This window comes from Impatiens glandulifera, chromosome 1 (assembly GCF_907164915.1).
Source record: "Impatiens glandulifera chromosome 1, dImpGla2.1, whole genome shotgun sequence".
Lineage (NCBI taxonomy): Eukaryota > Viridiplantae > Streptophyta > Magnoliopsida > Ericales > Balsaminaceae > Impatiens > Impatiens glandulifera.
In genome coordinates, this window is record NC_061862.1 from 10,682,614 (window position 1) to 10,703,600 (window position 20,987).

Here is a 20,987-nt window from a genome sequence, read left to right on the forward strand (position 1 = left end):
TATCCAAGCATAGTTAGTGGAATATTGGCGCATGATTCTTCGTTTCTTAGCTCGGAAATGGGACGGATATTCTCCATACTCGATGTGTTAGATAAATTAGACCGGTTAAAATAAGAACTTAACAAAACAAACTTCATGTGCAGGAACGGTTAAAGAACCAGGATCGGTCAAGTAATCCAACCGGTCAAGAATCCAACCGGTCACTGTACTCCCTCATTGTTTTTCCTGGTTTCATCTTGATGTTTTCAAACTTCTGAGTAGCCACCATTAACTTGTTTTCCTTGGTTCTTTCATTTCCCTCATGGAGTTGAATCACCGTTTCCCATACTTCCTTTGAGGTTTTGCAATCTCTGACCTTACAAAAGGTATTTGTGTCCAAACCGTTGAAGATATGGTTTCTGGCATGGTTGTCCAGATTATTTCTCCGCCTATCTTCTTTTGTCCAATCCTCCCTATCTTTATCAATCTTTACCGGTCCTTTAGATAGGATGAACGGCATTTCATCATCCATAGTGATTAAGTGCAAGTGCATGCGTATCTTCCAGTTGACGAAATCATCACCTTCTAGCATTGGAGGCTTCTCGAAAGTCATGCTTGCTTGAGTATTGAAACTAACTGCTCTGATACCAATTGTTAGGATCTAGATCGCGGATGGGGAACCGGAGTTTGACCGGTTTACACCTTTTACTCAACGGTTGGTGTTTAATCCGGTTAGAGATTAACATCGGGGTTTCAATACTACACAAACTGTCACAACCCTTGAACCGAGTTCAAGTAAGGAAGTGGTTTGTTTCAGGTTGAAGCAACACGCACACGAGATGAATAAGGCCGGATTTGGATAAAGTCGGTTTGGAGTTTAGTGGGTCGGTTTGAGATTCAGTAAATCGGTTTAAGTAATATTTAATCGGTTAGGGCGGTCTAACTCCCGGTATTGTTAGATAAATTAGACCGGTTAAAATAAGAATTTAACAAAACAAACTTCCTATGCAGGAACGGTTAAAAAACCAGGATCGGTCAAGTAATCCAACCGGTCAAGAATCCAACCGATCAAGAAGACAAACCGGAAGGATATCCGGTTAACCTAAAAGCTATGAACAACCGGTAGAAATCCTAAACCGAAATGCACTCAACCGGAAAACCGATGAAAAGACTATTTGAGAAAGAAGTCAGAACTATCAAATTAAGTACAATCTACAAATCGGTGCAAACGGATACTTTGAGTATCTGCGGAAGATGATATCAAAGGAACAGACTATAACATTGCCATATCCATACAAGTCCGGTGATACTCTGCAGGCTGTAGAAGATTGCCTGAAGAGATCTTTTCATTCTGGGATAAGTTAGAGGCGCAACCTTCCAGGTGCAGGCAACTGTCAAACCGACAGTTGCTACATTAAGTAAAAGACAAACCTAGCCGGTTTGACCTACGCATTGGAAGCCTAAACTGCTAGGTCTGAAACACTGAACCTCTGCTCAACCAATCAGATTCAAGGCGAAGAAATGTGATCGTTGGCACATTTCACCTATAAAAGAAGAAGCTGAAGAGGAGTAAATGTAGTTACTAGTTCCACCAACTACAAGTTCTAAGAGTTATTAATCACAAGTTTATCTCTCTACAAGACTCAAAGTTATTAAGTGTGTATTTGAAGTGAGATTATAATTTCGGTGAGAATTGTACGAATGTTTATCGAGCAGCAAATAAGTCTCGATCGGATATTGTGTTTGTGTATTCCTTAGTGAATATCCTTCTCGCGGTTTCGAGAAGAAGGGGTGACGTAGGTGTTTTATCTCCGAACATCCATAAAAACCTGTCTTGTTCTTTACTTTCTGCCGGCTTTACATTTTAACCGATTCATACTAACCGACTCATACCGCCCTAACCGATTAAACATTACTTAAACCGATTTACTGAATCTCAAACCGACCCACTAAACTCCAAACCGACTTTATCCAAATCCGGCCTTATTCATCCCGTGTGCGTATTGCTTCAACCTGAAACAAACCACTTCCGCACTTGAACTCGGTTCAAGGTTTGTGACAGTTTGTGTAGTATTGAAACCCCGGTGTTAATTTCTAACTGGATTAAACACCAACTGTTGAGTAAAAGGTGTAAACCGGCCAAATCCCGGTTCCCCATCCGCGATCTAGATCCTAACACGATGTATTTTTGAATAATATCGAACCATGGTTTAGTGGGAACTTAAATGGAGGCTACCACTCCGACTTCGAAATTGGGTTTCTGTTTTGCCGAATATTCAGAGGTTTGATCTTTATTCCAACAGATATTTGGGTTATAGCAGCTAGCGTAGCTAAAGCAACGGCAAAGCGATTTTGGCTTCTTGACGCGTGCATAAAAGACATATGATCAAATTTGTTGATAAATCAGAGTACACACATATGATAGGGTTTAAGAATTGTCCCTCGTACTTGTCATATTCTGTTAACTTGTGATATAACCAGGTTAGAGTCGTCACCTACGTCTAGTTTGGTTGCTCCTCTTTCGTATGCGATTTTGAGACCTGAGAGACATGCCTCATATGTTCCTTTGGGATCTATTAAGAGAATTCCAATTTCATAGCCATTTTTTGCTGAAGCTCCGTCAAACATTAACTTCCATGTGTCTGAAGAGACAGTCATTATGGTGTCATCTGAAAAGTCGAGTTCATAAGAATGTTTGATCGTGATAAGTTGATCTACCAGGAAGTCTGCAACAACACTTCCTTTAACATATTTTGGAACTTCATAGGTTATATCATATTCCGAAATCATCATCATCCATTTAGCGAGTTTGAATGATAGAAACATTTGCTGAAACAAATAATGGGTTGGATCCAACCTGAATACCAACTTGATAGAGTGGACTTGCATAAAATGTCAACCTGAATACCAACTTGATAGAGTGGACTTGCATAAAATGTCTCAGTCTTTTGGTGATTCATTCAAGTGCCCAACACACTTTTTCGCATCCAATCATTCTCTTGCTCAGATAGTAATCTACAATCTCGAGTTTATTCTCATTTACTTTAGCCAATAGGCTGCCTATATGTGAGTTTGTCACTGTGAGATAGAGAATTAAGAGAACATCGGGCCTTGATGGCATAAGGATCGGTAGTAACTTTAGATAGTCTTTGATTTTATCAAATTCTTGTTGACAAGTTTCATTCCCCTGAAACTTCTGATCCTTTTTTAGTAGCTTGAAGAGGGGATCACAGGTGAGTCAGTTTACTAATGAACCGACTAATGAACTGGATTTTTCCAAGAAAGCCTCGTTCTTCTCTTTAATTTTACGGGGTAGGAATAGTTATAATTGTCTCGATTTTGGATGGGACGATTTTTATTCCTCATTGAGTAATAAGAAAATCTAGCATATTTCTAGCGGTGACCTTGAAAGCACAATTCTTTGGATTTAATCGAAGCCAATATTTTCTAATTCTCTACAAGAATTTTCTAAGTTGGGAATATGACCCTAGCGATCTTTGGATTTTACGATCATGTCGTCAATGTATACTTACACCTCCTTGTGGATCATGTCGTGCAAGATCATAGTGACTACTCTTTGGTAAGTAATCTCAACGTTTTTGAGACCAAAAGGCATGACCCTGAAACAGAACGTGCCTACCTCTATGATAAAGGTGGTTTTCTCTTTATATTCTTCAGCGATTAGGATTTGGTTATATCCCGAAAATCCATCCATGAAAGATAACTGTTGATTTCCAACAACATGATCAACCAGAATGTCAATATGAGGTAAAAGAAAAATATCCTTAGGACTGGCTTTGTTAAGATCGCGGTAGTCTACACACACGCATCCTTTCGTCTTTCTTTAAGATAGAAACCACATTGGCTATCCACGTGGGGTATTCCACAATTTCAAGGAATCTTGCTTCCAACTATTTTTGAACTTCCTCTTTAATCTTGGAAACAACCCCGACTTTCATTCGTCTTAACTTTTGTTTGACAGGTTTAGCCTTTGGATAAAGGGGAATCTAATGTCGAACAATAGAAGTATATACTCCGGGTATATCCTTGTAAGACCAGGAGAACACGTCCTTGTTGGTTTTTTTAGCAATTCTACCATTTCAAGATGTTCGTCATCACTCAGGCTTTGTCCAATTAATATAATTTGAGGATCATCGGCCGTATTGAGGTTTATTTTGATTGTTGTTTGAGTTGCGGAAACTATTTCGTCTTCATGTTCCAAGAAGTTTTTCATTTCAAAATTAATATTAGACCGAAAAGAAACATCATCATTTGACATATATTAGAAACTATACTATGGTATTTTATTGGACGCTTTATTACAAAGAGCAGAGGATATCCCATCAGGATTGTCGTTACAAATTTCTTTACTTATTACAATATTAGACACTTTTTATAGTCCGAAAGGAGAGTGTCTTCATCGTCAACTCTCAGGTTGATTACAGGAGCTTTGTTAGTTGTTGGTAGGTTTGTGGAGTCTATCTTATAAAAGCCTTCATTATCCAAGCCTTCCTCCGTCATAGAGGGATCGTCTCTAACCAACTTTTCCAAAGTTTCATGCCAATAAACAGTTCTTTTCATAATCATGTTAATAGATGAATTAGGATTATAAGAACAATCTAAAAAGATTTCAAAACATGTAGAGAGGGTTTGCAAAACTTGATTGAAGAATGGATCGTAGAAATCAAAACACATTGTGGTTTCCCCTTCTTGCACAAACTGTCCATTTAGAGTTGGAGGGATATATATATATATATATATATATATATATATTGCTTAAATATTTTACATTTTCTAGAACCTTCACACACTGTCGGAGTATATCCGATACCAAAGCTATTTAGTCGTAATAAGACCAAGGAAAAGAAGGCATGTTGGTAACAATTTGGCCATAGATCCATTCCTGGGAAATATCCTATTTTCTGCATGAGACGCATGGACATGACACTATATGGTGTAAAGTCAGGAAGGCGAGATTAATCTTGGCCTTGCCTAAATATATGACAGATATCGAATCCACTTAACTCAACCTCTGGGTTACTGGAATGAGTTGTACTATGGTTGGTCGTGACGTACTTCTCACCTTCAATGGTGATGAGTTTACCGGTAGCCATGAATCGTATTTTCTAATGTAGGGTAGAGACAAGAGACTTAGCCTGATGTAACTAAGGTCGTCCTAAGATTAAGTTATATGATGATTGCGTATTGATTACGCAAAATTTTACCTCAAGAGATGTATCGACTACGTAAATTATTGTTTGGAAGCATTTCACGATAAGAATTATCAAAACTTTAGACACACTGGTTTGAGGGAGAACTTTATCAACAGAAATGTCAATTTCTTGGAGAGTCTTCCAGTGACATATGTTTAGTGTTGAGCCATTATCAATTAGAGTCATGAGAATGACCTTATCAACCAACTTTACAGAAATATAAAGTGCTTTAACATGAGATTCGTTTGGAGTAGGTAGATCTTTGTCCTCGAAACCTATCATGTTGATTTCCCAACTAACTCTTCAGGGGTTGTATGGCTAGTATACTAGCTTTGCTGAGCTCATTCAGCACAGCTTACTTGTGTTCTATGGAATACATCAGAATTTCCTAGATAGAAATATTGGCATTCGTCTTCTTTAACTGGGTAAGAAGACTATTTCCCGGGTTTTAAGCTCTGGACTCATTTTCCCTTATGGGATGATTAGATGATCCAGAAGTTGGCCCTTACATGTTCCAAATTTTACCCTATAAAGAATGGACTCGGTCCACCTAATTTTCTGGAGTTTGTAGAGGATGATTTCCCTTATTCTCTTGTCTCCATTTCATTTTCTTTTGTTATCATTACAAATTAATAGAAAGTTTCTTCAAAAATAAAATTCATACAATTGGTCGAAAAATATTTTATTAAACTATTACAAATATCAAAAAGTCAAAAAATATTGATACATGCCTAAGAAGTTCGTCAGTGCCCATCTGGTCCAAATTCATCCATTTGGGGTGAAACATTGAGCCTTTTGAGTCGAATCTAATGTCATGCCTAAGATAGACTAATTTATGGTAGTGTCAATATTTATGATGGTAGCAAAATATGAGTAGATATGTTGTCCCACAAGTCCCCTTATGTGTCCCATATTTTAAAATTTAATTCATTTTAGATGGGTAATTTTTTTCGAGACGGATCTGCTGTCAAAATTATGTCCCACTTGTTGTTCCAATAGACAAAAACGACTTCCCATCTTTCCTCCGTTTCTCTCTCTTTGACATCGCAACATCTTGCTGATAAATCTTCTATTGTAAAATTATAATCATGATTACTTATTTGGAAACACTTATGTATCTGGGTCTAGATATGGAACTGCTAGTGTAAAATTAGATCTAGATGAGAAACTGCTAATGAATTTATGGATAAAGATCCAGATATGTTTTGGTATAAGACGTGTGATATGTATGTGTATATGGCCTAACTAAGTTGAGATTACACCCTATTTGATTCCATACCCGGTTGCGAAACTAGATTGAATTAGTTTTCAAAAAAATGAAGACATTTTTTTTATCAACCATCTAAAATTCATTAGCAATTTAATTGCTGATACATCATCTTACCGATAAATCTTCTCTCCGCCTCTTCTTCCAATCAAACAAGATGTTGTGGCAGACTATGTAGATGACCATCTTATGTGCGAAATCGATGGTTCCTATCTCACCTTCGCCACCATCATCGGCCAGTAGATAATAAAACAACGTAATTTTGTCTGTTGAGACAGTAAGTGGGACAAGAATTTTGGGACAGTAGATCCATCTCAATTTTTTTCAATTTTGAAGTGTGAGACTCATAGGGATGGCTTGTGAGACAGTAGATCTCCCCTAAAATATGACACCGTAACAAATTAAAAGAAGATAAAGTCTAATATGTAACTTAACATTTTGCCAATTGAAAAACTTGACTGATATTCTTTTTTACTATTATGAAGATTTCAAATAATAAATTATAATTAAAACTAAAATAGATAAGTCTTATATAATTAATGTAATTAAGATGACTTAACTTAAGACAAAGGAAGAACCAGGGATTTGCTTATAAATAAATACTCACATCACAAGTTAAACTCATCTTCTAACTAATAATCTCTCTTTAATTAATTCTCCAAAAGAAATGTATACACCTCGTGTCCTCTCTTGCTTAGTCCTCCTCTCTAATATTATTGTGCTCATGATGCCAGTTGCATTTGGAGCTCACACATACAATGTAGTGACCCTTGGAGCCAAGCCAGGCGGAAAGACCGACTCTACAAAGGCCTTCCTCACCGCATGGGCCTCAGCTTGCAGCTCAACCGGTCAAGCCACTATCTATGTTCCTAAAGGGACTTACTTGATCGGTTCGACCATTACATTCAATGGACAGACTTGTAGGTCAAGTTCCATCACAATCCACATTGATGGGACCTTAGTTGCACCATCCAATTATCGCAAGCTTGGTAGCAGCGCAAATTGGATCATATTCCAGAGAACCAACCGTCTTTCAATCTATGGAGGCACTCTTGACGCCAAAGGCTCGGGCTTGTGGGCTTGCAAGGCCTCCGGCAGCCACTGTCCTTCAGGCGCTACGGTACTAATAATTATTTGTTTCACTATAGTTTAATTATCCTTTAAAAAATATATATGAATTTATATAAGGTCAACTTATCATTATGTTTATAGTGGCTCCCATGTGATTATTGCTTAATTATTGGCAGAATATCTTGAATTTAGTGGCTCAATAATGAACTTATGATTGGGATTATTAATTAATTTATTAAATAAATAAATACAAATAGCATGCAGGAATTTGCACGTCTAATTATTATATAATTTAATTTACATATTTTATTTTTATTTTTTAATTTATAGTCATTGGAATTCAGCAATTCAAAGAATGTCTTAGTAAGTGGTTTGACCTCCTTAAATAGTCAAATGTTTCATATTGTCATCAACGGTTGCAATAATGTGAAACTACAAGCACTTAAAATCTCCGCCTCAAGCAACAGCCCCAACACCGATGGAATCCACATCTCTTCGTCTTCTGGCATTACAGTGGTAAACTCGAAAATCGGTACAGGAGACGACTGTATCTCCATTGGCCCCGGCTCCACTAATTTGTGGATTGAGAACATTGGTTGTGGCCCGGGCCATGGTATCAGGTACAAAAATAAAATACTATACAATCTTTTCCATGGTCCAAATTATTAAGGATCAATTAATATATAATCTTATGTGTTCGATTGATTCTCGGGTGGAACATGTTACATAACAGTATTGGGAGCTTGGGGAAGGATGTGAAAGAAGCCGGGGTCCAAAATGTGACGGTTAGGACAGCGACATTTACAGGGACACAAAATGGGATAAGGATTAAGACGTGGGCGAAACTTAGCAATGGGTTTGTAACAAACGTTCACTTCCAACACGTCACGATGGTAGGTGTTCAAAATCCCGTCATCATTGACCAACATTACTGCGACGGAAACAACAACTGCCCTAATTTGGTATGATTCCCATTGACAGTGGTTTCGAGTATATTTTCTTTTATTTTGTTTATATTTCCTAATTTTAAAATAAATGTCATTGAAGGGTTCTGGAATAAAGATTAGTGATGTTACATACGAAGATATTCACGGAACATCTGCAACTGTTGTGGCATTAAATTTCAATTGTAACAAAGTGAAGCCGTGTAGTGGAATAATGTTGAAAGGCGTAAATCTTATCTATGCAAATAGCAAGACGGTTGTACGATCATCGTGCTCTAACATCCGAGGCAGTGCGTCACGAGTGGTCTCTCCTAGGAGTTGCCTATAGTATTAGTATTGTAATTATTGATATATATGTTAGCATAATAATTAAGCTTAAGAATAATGTATTAGAAATTTGAAGACTATTAAAAATTATGTGTCGTTTTTATTAATGCAAAAGTTTTCAAAAACATCCAAGAAAAAATCCTATATCAAAGAAGCTACATATTATGTGGGAAGAATGTCAATTTTATCACTGAATTATAATGGAATATTCACGCATATCATTGAACTAATTTTTGTTCGCTCATACCACTGAAGTTGAGATTAATGTTCATCTATGTCACTACTCCACCAAACCTCTAACATCCGTTAAGTTTCTGTTAAATGAGATGACCGGTAGAATTGACATGTCATCTTTTTTAATTAATATAAGGTGGGATTGACACATCTTTTTTAATTAATATATATTTTTATTTATTTAAAATTCTAATTAATAAAACATTTACAAAGTCATTAATAATTTCTCTGTCCTGCCCTAATTAAGAGTCCAACATTCTTCTTCTCCCATTCTTGATCGTCAAAGGACTCGATTTCTCAAATAAAGGAACATAAGGAAATACATTCTTCTTCTCTCATTCTTGTTCTTCAAAGGATTCGATTTCTCAAATAAAGGAACAGAAGGAAGACTAACGAGTTAACGAGAGAATTGAGAGCAATGAGAGATGAGATTTTGATTTCAGAACCCTACCACGACGAACTTTGACATTTAGCGGAACCTTAGACCTCAACTTTTTTTTCTTACTTCGACCAGTCCCAAACAAAGTTCACAATAAACAATGATAACAGGTAATGAAGTTTACAAATCTTCTTCTTTCTGTTGAAGGCTTATTTCTGGAATATTGTTCTTGTTCTCTTCCTATATGCTTCCTTATCTACTTTTGTTCATTGTGAACCTTGTTTGAGACTGGTCGAAATAAGAAGAAAAAGTTGAGGTCTAAGGTTCAGCTAAATGTCAAAGTTCGTCATGGTAGAGTTCTGAAATCAAAATCTCATCTCTCATTGCCCTCAATTTTCTCGCTATCTCGCTAGCTCGTCAGTCTTCCTTCGGTTCCTTTATTTGAGAAATCGAATCATTTGAAGAACAAGATTCGGAGAAGAAAAATGGTGAGATTAGTTAATTAGGTCAGAAGAGGGAAATTATTAATGACTTTATAAATATTTTATTATTTAGAATTTTAAATAAATAAAAATATATATAATATATATTAATTTAAAAGGATGATATATCAATCACACCATATATTAATTAAAAAAGATGACATGTCAATTCCGCTTGTTATCTCATTTAATAGAAACTTAGTTCAATGATATACGTAAATATTTCATTATAGTTAATTGATAAAATTGACATTCTTCCCCATATTATGTTTGTACTTAGTTTTAAATAGTGCATGTATAATAAAATAAATGAGAGTATATAACCACACAAAAATATCTGAGAGAAAAAAAAATTAAAAAAAATATGACACCATACATAAAAATAAGAAAAAAACATAAATATTAATTATTAAGACAAAAAACACACCAACAAATTATAAGAAACAAAAATAGAAATCTGCGTGAAGTAGTCAAATGAGTGCATGTATAAATAATTAAAGATCGGGCGATGATCTAGACAAAAATAAATGATGAATATTAATCGTCCAATGACCTCTTTATTAGAATATATATACATTAAATGAAAAAAAATGTAAAATGATCTGTTTTGATTTCATCGAGTCGGTCAGTCAGTCGTTTCGAGATTTGGGTTGGAACATGATACCGAGATTTGGGTTGGAACATGATACCCTATGGTTGTTGCGTAGAATTCTGATGTTGTTGTAGATGATGATGTTGATGCTGCCCCTGAAGAAGATAATTAGGACGTTGATGATTATAATCAGCACCCTCGAATGAACTCAAAGCCTGAGATGGAGATGGATGATGATCGTGCAATTGTGGTTGTTGTAGATGATGATGCTGCTGCTGAAGATGATCATGAATATAAACACCCTCCTCAAATGAACCCAAAGCATGAGATTGAGATGGATCCATGACGTTGAATCCAACTTGAGCAGACTGTTGGTCGTGCGATTGTGGTTCATGTTGATGTTGGGGCCAGGGCTCTTGAATGGCTAATAGTTGATTAACTGAATTTGGAAAGTGGATCTTCTGATGCATGTTTGAAGAAAAGGCCTGATCAGAAGGCTGAAATGGAAATTGGGTTCTCATGTGCAACATGGCTATAGGGCCAATATAGGTAGCTAATTCTGTTCGGTCGGCTCATTTGGCAGCTGGGCCTAACAAATTAATAAAGCCCATTAGGGCATATTTAATTAAGGAAAAAACAAACACAACAGTTTTTCAGGTTGTTTTTCTTTCTCTCTCTTCCAGCAGTTCTTCCTCCATTGAAGCAGCAGGTTCTTCTTCTGATTTCCTTTATCTTCTCCATTTGGTTAGCCATTTTTAGTGATGATGATAATGTATGTGAATGACAAGTTAGGATGAGGTCAATTGATAACTTTTGTTAGATTACATCTAGGCTTGTATTGAACTACAATGTATACCCATTTGATATAGTGGATGATTTAAGTGGCCGAAGTGTCCCGTGGTTTTTATCTAATTTGGGTTTTCCACGTAAAATCTTGGTGTTCTGCTCTCTATTTTTGATTGTTTGATTGTTTGATGCTCAATTGTTTTGGCTGCCTATTTAATTACACAAAAGGGAAAAAGAATTGTTAGGCCTTGTTGTAGCTTGTTTATTTCTGAATTGCTAAACAAGTGCTATTATTCGATTTCTATCAACAAGTGGTATCAGAGCTGAGTTCGTTTGGTGGTGATTCTTGTATAATTGAAATGGAAGAATCGTTGAGCAGTAATGGAACGATGATCAAACTCACAGCTACCAATTACACAATCTGGAAGTCACGGATGGAGGACTTATTGTGTAATTATGATTATGAAGACACTATTTTGGGTGATAAAGGCAAACCAGAGGCTATGACAGATGGAGATTGGAAGAAGCTAAACAGAAAGGCAGTTGGTAAAATCAGGCAATGGGTTGACAACAGTGTGTATCAGCATGTGGCTACTGAAGTTAATGCTTATAAGGTGTGGACTATTTTGAGTGAGCTGTATGAGAAGAACAACACTCAAAACAGAGCATTTCTATTTAGGAAGCTTTGCTCGTTAAAATATCAAGATAGATCTTCTATGTCTGAGCATCTAAATGCTTTTCAGGGGATTCTAAATGAGTTGGCTGCGATAGGAATGAAATTTGATGATGAGCTTCATGCTATGTGTTTGATTAATTCTCTGCCTGATAGTTGGAAAACACTTGTGGTTTCAATTAGCAATTCTGTTCCACAAGGTAAGCTCACTTTGAAAATGATGAAAGAGAGCGTGTTGAATGAAGAGGCTAGAAGAAAAAAACAGGGCTTCTCGACTCCAAGTCAGGTGTTCGTGACTGAGAAAAGGGGTATAAGTAAAAGTAAAACTCCAAAGAATCGCAGTGGTAGTTTAGACAGGTCACGGGGAACATTCAGCTCGAGAAAAGAGATTACATGTTATCATTGTGGCAAGCCAGGACACAAGAAGTATCAGTGCAGATCTTTGAAGCGAGAACAAAAGGAGAATAAGCAAGATGGAAGTAGTAAGGTTGCAGATGTGGGTGGTAACGACATCGATATTGTTTACGACAATGATAGTATCAACCTTGTTTCTCAAGATACACAATGGGTGGTAGACTCAGGTGCTTCTTATCATGTCACCAATCGTTGTGATATATTTGCTTCTTACACTAGTGGACAGTTTGGTTCAGTGACGTTGGGAAACCATGTTACGTGTAAGATTGTTGGAAAAGGAGATGTCTGTTTGGATACTAACACTTCGTGCAAGCTACTTTTGAAGAATGTTCGACATGTTCCTGATATTCGGATGAATTTGATCTCTACTGGTATTCTTGATGATGAGGGCTATCATAGTTACTTTGGTGAAGGAAAATGGAAACTCACTAAGGGGTCTTTGGTGATAGCTAAAGGAAAGAAGGTCGGTTCTCTTTATGTGACAGAGACTAAGTCTTACGGGGGAGAAGCAAATGCAGTTAATGATTGTTCAGCACAGCTTTGGCATAAGAGACTTGGTCACTTAAGTCAGAATGGCATGCAAGTTCTCTCCAAGACAATCGATCTCCAGGGCTTAAAGTCCACGGATTTGAAGACATGCACAGATTTCTTAGTTGGTAAGCAACATAGAGTTTCCTTCAAAAGTTTCTCTCCATCTAGGAAGCCCAATATCCTAGATATGGTTCACACAGACATATGTTTTATGGATTCCTTGACTTTAGGTGGTGCTCATTATTACATCACTTTTATCGATGATTGCTCAAGGAAGGTGTGGGCATATTGCTTGAAGACTAAAGATCAAGCATTGGATTACTTCAAGTTGTTTCACGCTGAAGTGGAGAGAGAAACTGGGAAGAAGTTGAAATGTGTTCGTTCGGACAATGGTGGCGAATACAGAGGACCATTTGTGGAATACTGTAAAAGTCATGGGATCAAGCTTATGAAGACTGTGCCAAAAACACCTCAACAGAATGGAGTTGCAGAGAGGATGAACAGGTCTATCAATGAGAAAATTTTGTGTATGTTGTCTCATGCTAAGTTGCCAAAATCCTTTTGGGGAGAAGCAATGAAGACATCGGTTGATCTGATAAACCTTTCACCCTCAACTCCTTTAGATGGCGACGTTCCAGAAAGAGTTTGGAGAGGTAAAGACGTCTCTTATGATCACTTGAGAGTTTTTGGTTGTAAAGTGTTTATTCATGTTCCTCGAGATGAGAGAGCTAAGCTTGATAACAAGACGAGACAGTGTATCTTTATTGGGTATGGTCACGGAGAATTTGGGTACCAATGTTGGGATCGGGTTAACAAGAAACTCATTAGAAGCAGAGATGTGGTATTCTTTGAAGATCAGACCATTGAAGACTTTGAGAAAAAAAAACGAAGTCTACAGAGAATGAATTGCTTGACAATGGTAGGATTCGTACACCACAATCACAGCCCAATGATGTGGAAAATGCCCAAGTTGAGGTTGATGAGACTCCTCTAGTTGATGTTGAGCCAACAGAGGAAGCTGAACAAGATGATGATAGTTCTCTAGAGCCACCTGATGATCAGCATATTTGAAGATCTAGTAGGCAGCGAGAACCTTCTAGTAGGTATCCTCCCAATGAGTATGTGATGTTGACTGACGGGGGAGAACCAGAAACCTATCAAGAAGTATTGTCTCATGAAAACAAGAACAAGTGGTCGGTGGCAATGCAAGAAGAGATAAATTCCTTGCAAGAGAATGAGACTTATGACTTGGTGAAACTTCCGAGAGGAAAGAAGACTTTGAAGAACAAGTGGGTATTCAAGTTGAAGCACCAAGAGAATAGCTCACAACCTCGATACAAAGCAAGACTGGTTGTGAAGGGCTTTGGACAGAAAAAGGGGATTGATTTTGAAGAGATCTTCTCACCGGTTGTGAAGAGGTCATCCATCAGAGTTGTGTTAGCATTGGCTGCTAGTCAAGATTTGGAAATTGAACAACTGGATGTAAAGACTGCATTTCTCCATGGTGACTTGGAGGAAGAGATCTATATGGAACAACCTGAGGGTTTCAAAGTTAAAGGTAAAGAAGATCTTGTCTGCAGGTTGAGGAAAAGCTTGTATGGGTTAAAGCAAGCGCCTAGACAATGGTACAGGAAATTTGACTCTTTCATGGAAGCAAATGGGTACAGTAAGACTACTTCTGATCATTGTGTTTTCATCAAGAGATACGGTGTTGATGATTATGTTATTCTTCTGCTCTATGTTGATGATATGCTGAATGTTGGGCAAGATATTGCAAAAATTGAGAATCTCAAAAGGGATTTGAACAAGTCTTTTGCGATGAAGGATTTGGGTTCAGTGAAGCAGATCTTAGGCATGGAAATCACAAGAGACAGAAAGAACAGAACACTTTGGCTATCACATGAGAAGTACATTGAGAAGGTACTTGAGAGGTTTGCAATGAAAAATGCAAAACCGGTTTCAGTTCCACTTGCAGGTCATTTCAAGTTAAGTTCTAAACAATGTCCTACAAGTGAGAAAGACAAAGATGAAATGAAGAATGTACCTTATGCCTCTGCAGTTGGTAGTCTTATGTATGCCATGGTATGTACAAGACCGGACATAGCACACGCAGTTGGTGTTGTTAGTCGGTATCTCTCCAACCTGGGAGAAGAACATTGGTTGGCTGTTAAGTGGATTCTCAGATATCTTCGAGGCTCTTCAAAAGCACGTTTATGCTTCGGAAGTAATATTCCTATTTTGGAAGGCTTTACAGATTCTGATATGGCGGGTGATGTTGATTCAAGAAAATCTGTATCAGGTTTTTTGGTTACCTTTGCAGGCGGTGCTGTTTCGTGGCAGTCAAGGTTACAAAAGTGTGTTGCTTTGTCTACTACAGAAGGTGAGTATATTGCAGCTACTGAGGCATGTAAAGAGGTGTTATGGATGAAGAAGTTCCTAGAAGAGTTGGGTCAAAAGCAAGAGAAGTTTACTTTGTTTTGCGACAGTCAAAGTGCCATTCATCTCTCAAAGAATTCAGCTTTTCATTCGAGATCCAAACACATCGATGTGAGATATCATTGGATACGTGATGTGCTTGAGGCAAAAGAGCTGAACTTGGAGAAGATTCATACAAGTGAGAATGGTGTCGATATGTTTACGAAATCCTTGTCTAAGGACAAGTTTAAAGATTGTCGGGAAAGAGCGGGTTTATTGGAGCCCGCGAAGTTGCACTGACGGGGGAGATTTGTTGGGTCAGCTCATTTGGCAGCTGGGCCTAACAAATTAAGAAAGCCCATTAAGGCATATTTAATTAAGGAAAAAAAAACACAGCAGTTTTTCAGGTTGTTTTTCTTTCTCTCTCTTCCAGCAGTTCTTCCTCCATTGAAGCAGCAGGTTCTTCTTCTAATTTCCTTTATCTTCTCCATTTGGTTAGCCATTTTTAGTGATGATGATAATGTATGTGAATGACAAGTTAGGATGAGTTCAATTGATAACTTTTGTTAGATTACATCTAGGCTTGTATTGAACTACATTGTATACCCATTTGATATAGTGGATGATTTAAGTGGCCGAAGTGTCCCGTGATTTTTACCTAATTTGGGTTTTCCACGTAAAATCTTGGTGTCCTGCTCTCTGTTTTTGATTGTTTGATTGTTTGATGCTCAATTGTTTTAGCTGCCTATTTAATTACACAAAATGGAAAAAGAATTGTTAGGCCTTGTTGTAGCTTGTTTATTTCTGAATTGCTAAACAGGTGCTATTATTCGATTTCTATCAACAAATTCTTCTTAGCGTGTGAAGGTATTCATATTTTGAGCCATTTTTATCTGAAGTTGATAGACTTTACCTACCACGCCATATATGGGATCCGCACATGTTGCTTCGCTTTGTAAGCCAGAGTATTCGCCGCACGCTCTAGTTGGTATGGATTCAACTCCTTCAGAAATTTTGAAACATTAATCCCTCCATTAACAAAAATTTGGCCTCATAAATTTTTTTAATATATATATATATATATATATATATATTGAGATTTAAAAGTATAACCAAATAAAAAATCTTATTTTCTTTCCTAAACCATTGTAATGCAATTTTTTAGGTTACAATAATTAATAAATTTTACTAAATAACGTAATGTTTTTATTAAATTGAGGTTTGTTAGGCTTACCCGGGTCGGCCCTGCAAATTTCGATCCAAAAGCCGATTCGGATAACAAATCCTATCTCTTGGAGAGATGTGAAGAAGTTATCCCTTTTACTCGGGGGCTTTCTACCACTTCGACTAATGCGGACTTGCATCAATTGGAGACGAAGAACTCAAATGAACACTCTCCACCTCCTATATATCATTTCTCTCCCTATCACCGTCGCCAATTTCTTCTTGTTCCACATCATCACTTGAATATTCCAATACAAACAAATTGATGCCCGAACAACATCAAAGTGGGAGAAATCAAGGTGGGATGTGAAATTCGATTGTCCAAACACAACAAAAAAATGTGGCATTATATATATATTTTTTATTTTATTCATTTATCGTTTACACAGTCAACAATTTTTAAAGACAAAAGAAATTAATAATAATTGTTTGAAATTCACTCTAGAATTTCAAAAGTTATTTCTTATCTTTGTGAGTGTTCTTCGAGTTTTGACTTGACTATATCTATTAAAACTCAGTGATTGAATTCATGTATCTTTGTCATGTTCGATTCATAGTGTTTCTAGTGTAGAATCACTATTAGTTTCGTTGTACCCTGAGAGACAGTCATCTACGATAAACTCCATCATAAACGGGAGACGGTGAAACTGTTTTAAGGAAAATGTCTCGGAACAACATCTCAATATGGTGATTTTGTTCTTCGTATATTTTATTTTATTTCATTTCTTTGTAACATTGTATTTTATATATTTTATGTTATTTAAAGAAAAAATATCTAACAATATTAAAACAGATTTCTGTGCTAAGTTATTTAAGAGCTTGCGTCATAAAAAAATCTTTGTCTTTAATGTTTCAAAAATATAAGTTACAATGTTACACAAGAGTTGATGAATGTTGCTTGAAAGATGAAGCCGATTTTGAATCCTTCAAAAGGAGTTGTCAATAGTTATTGTTGAATAGTGTTAATGATGAAAAATGGTTGAATCGTTAAAAAATAATTGTTGTATGCTACGCTTCTAGTCTGGAAGTAACTAATTTGGAGAGTTTGCAGCTGAAACACATTGAATCAAGCTCTAGCTATAATTTATAGGTCTCTACAAAAAAAAAAGTTTACATGGAACAACCACTCAGTTTTGCCCATTCATATTTTTTTAATCATATATGCAAACTTCATAAAGCAATCTACGGTCTTAAATAGTCTCTTTGTGCTTGGTATGCTACTCTTTGGACTACCCTACTATCTCTTGATTTCATAAAATCAAAATATGACACGGCTCTTTTCACGTATCATGCACCACAAATAACCGCATACTTTTTAGTATATATGTTGACGATATTATTTTCAAAGAAAACTCTAAATCATTTCTAACAAAAGTTACACTTCAATTAAATAAAATATTTCATGTTAAAAATTTAGTTCAATTACATTATTTTCATGGAATGGAAGTCACTCGTACCAAAGATGGTTTATTTCTTTATCAATCCAAGTATATTGACGATATTCTCACTCGGACTGATATGCTTCAAGCAAAGTCGTTACACACTCCTATCTCTGTTGGCTCCTCTCTTTCTAAACATGATGGTGATTCTTTATCTGATTTGTTTCTCTATCGGAGTATAGTACGGGCTCTACAATATCTTACACTCACTCGTCCTGAGTTAGTCTTTTTTGTCAATTGAGTTTGTCAATTCATGCAAACTCCCACCTATTCTTATTAGGGAGCGGTTAAATGTATTCTTTGATATCTTCTTCATACTCCTCGTCATGGGATCTTTCTTAGTCCAATTTCACAATTCACTCTTGATGCCTATTCTAATGATGATTGGGAATGATGTCTTGATGATCGTCGTTCAACAAATGGATTTTGTAATTTTCTAGGTGACAACCTAATTTCTTGGAATTCTAAGAAGCAACAAGTAGTTGTTCGCTCTAGTACTGCATCTGAATATCGTGCTCTTGCATACACAAATGTTGATCTTTGTTGGATTCAAACTCTACCTAGTAAACTTTTAGTTTCACTATCTTCATTCCCAATTTTATGGTGTGATAATATTGATGCCACATTTTTATCAATAAACTCATTATTTCATGCTCACACAAAACATATTGAACTCGATTTTTACTTTGTTCGAAAAAATGTTACTCGTAAATAACTATTCATCCAGTACATTCTTATTGAAGATCAAGTGCCTGATATCTTCACTAAAGGTCTTACTTCTCATCCAGTACATTATTTTCATGTTCGAAATTGAACTTTTACAAATTGAAAGTAAAACTTTTTATTGATTATTTATAGTTTATTCTTACAGTTTTATAAAGCTCACAACAAAAGAATCAATTTAATATCAAGTTAATAAAATCGGTAGTGTTCTAAAAAAATCAAGTTAATAAATATACACAAGAACTCAAAAACTTAAAATCCCAAAAATTTAGAGCTCAGTAAGGGCGAAATTCATTTTGCTTGATATCTCTCTAATTCATTCTCCAATTTGTCACAAACGAGCTAAGATCATTTGTACATGAACTATAAATAATAAGGTCAAACCATTCACAATAATTTGTTTGTTTCCCCCAATTTAATTTAAATAATCAAAAAAACAAATTAATTTGACTTTTTAATTGAATTATTTCGCCTGAAATCTTCAGAAATGATCTCCATCATTCATTTAAGAATTCATTTGGAACGTATTAATTTGATTTAGATCCTTGTATCAAAGGATGAGTTTTGGGAAAAAAGAATACATGTCTTCACTCCATATATACTATTGTGTTGAAGATAATCCAACTAATTAATACTTAGGCATGCGCATATGGAAGAATGAATGTAGAAATGAATGATTGAAGTTTGGGCATCATGAGATCGACCCGAATGCTAGCTAGCTAGTTATGATTAAAACAAAAATGTAAAATTGTCTGTCTACTTTGATTTCAGACCATACAACACTATTCATGATCATCATGACGAGTTCTGCTGCGGAGAATTCTGATCAAGTATAGGTTGGGACTCAAGATGCAGATTTTGGAAGTTCAATTGTTCTTGCAGCGGCTCAATTGATGAACCATCATCATCATTATCCGGAGATGGATCTATCAGCTGGTTGAATCCAACTAGTCCAGACTGGTCTTTAACGGGGTTCATTTCTCCCATCTCGTGCAATTGTTGTTGATGTTTCTGCTGCTGGAAATGGTACATCATTATGTGAAGTTGATCTGCTAGAGTAGTTTGTGACGAGGTCTCAAGAATTTGTGGGGCGCTAATTATCCCTGTGGATGTGGTGGGTATCGTCTTTGCAATATGTAGTAGTTCCTGAATTTGACTAATTTCCATATCAAGTTCAGAGATTAATATTCTTAAGATTCGACTCTTTTTAGCTTCGTAAGACGTCGTCATTTTATCCTCCTCCGATCCAAGAACCCAGGACATGCCCTGCACCATCTTTAAGAATGAATCTTACATAATCTTGAAATGCAAGAATATATCAAGATTACTGTTATAAAAATGAAACTCAAACTCATATATATATATATGAAACTCAAACTCATATATATATATAGTTGCTTTTCTAATATTAATTAAGAGAAACGTACCGTGAAAGAGATCCTCCTCACCAATATTATTACGATTTAGCTTCCTTCTCTTACCAAAATCCAGGATCAGAAGATTCGACTTAAAGAGAGAAGATCCGGGATAGAAAAATTCAAGAGGTCTTATACAGTTTTTATAACGTGCTTTAAGGGAGGAGGACCACAAGAAATAAGCCTTTGGGTGTTTAAGGTATTTCTTTATTTTTCTTGACCAAAAGTTTCTCATTCTTCATTAAATACCAATAAAATATTATTTAATTAATTTTTTTTGTAAAACCTTTAACAAAAAAAACTAATTTTAGTTACGTAGATAATAAGTTAACGACGTTAACAACCGTTAAAATAAAATCGGAGTGCCGTAATCTATGGCTTAACGTAAAACAAATTTCTAGGACACATTTGGTTACGATTTGAAGCTTATTATGGAACATGACTGGTATATTCATTGGGTCATACCAAAATTTATTGTTAAATATTGGGAAATGTGGATAGATATAGTGAGCTCGGTTGGTCTGAGTAATTAGGCCCATATCCCGCTTAACTTCTAGTGGACCATTTGGTTTAAAAAGAACCGTAGAACATTTAGTGATAGTTATTTTGACAATCGAGGAGGTTTCATTGGATAAACCGGTTGAGACGGTCGGGAAAATTGAGAATGAGTGAAGTTAAACAACGACGGTGAATATAATTGGTGTTTGAACGATATTGTAGAGATCATGACATCAAATTAGATAAAAACACATTCAAAGACACCTCAACACAACTGTGTGTCTGAACCGGACGATTGAAGAAAGGGTGCGGTATATTTTGTCTAATTTGAAGTTGCCCAAGTCCTTTTGGGGGGGAGGCGGTGAGAACCACCGTTGACTT

General features: G+C 36.2%; 2 protein-coding genes across 2 annotated transcripts; one reads left to right on the forward strand and one right to left on the reverse strand.

Moving 5' to 3' along the window:
- Positions 1–209: 209 nt before the first annotated feature.
- On the forward strand, positions 210–8,878 carry LOC124921525 (polygalacturonase-like; the record flags this gene model as incomplete). The annotated part of the gene is made up of 5 exons (XM_047462196.1): positions 210–228; positions 7,158–7,579; positions 7,861–8,150; positions 8,264–8,492; positions 8,578–8,878. Coding segments are annotated over 5 exons (1,185 nt in total), but the record flags the coding sequence as incomplete, so codon positions are not given.
- A 1,708-nt stretch (positions 8,879–10,586) lies between these two features.
- Positions 10,587–11,018, reverse strand: LOC124945962 (sex-determining region Y protein-like). Its single transcript, XM_047486541.1, has one exon. It carries the CDS (start codon positions 11,016–11,018, stop codon positions 10,587–10,589), a length of 432 nt encoding a protein of 143 aa, XP_047342497.1.
- Positions 11,019–20,987: the final 9,969 nt, after the last annotated feature.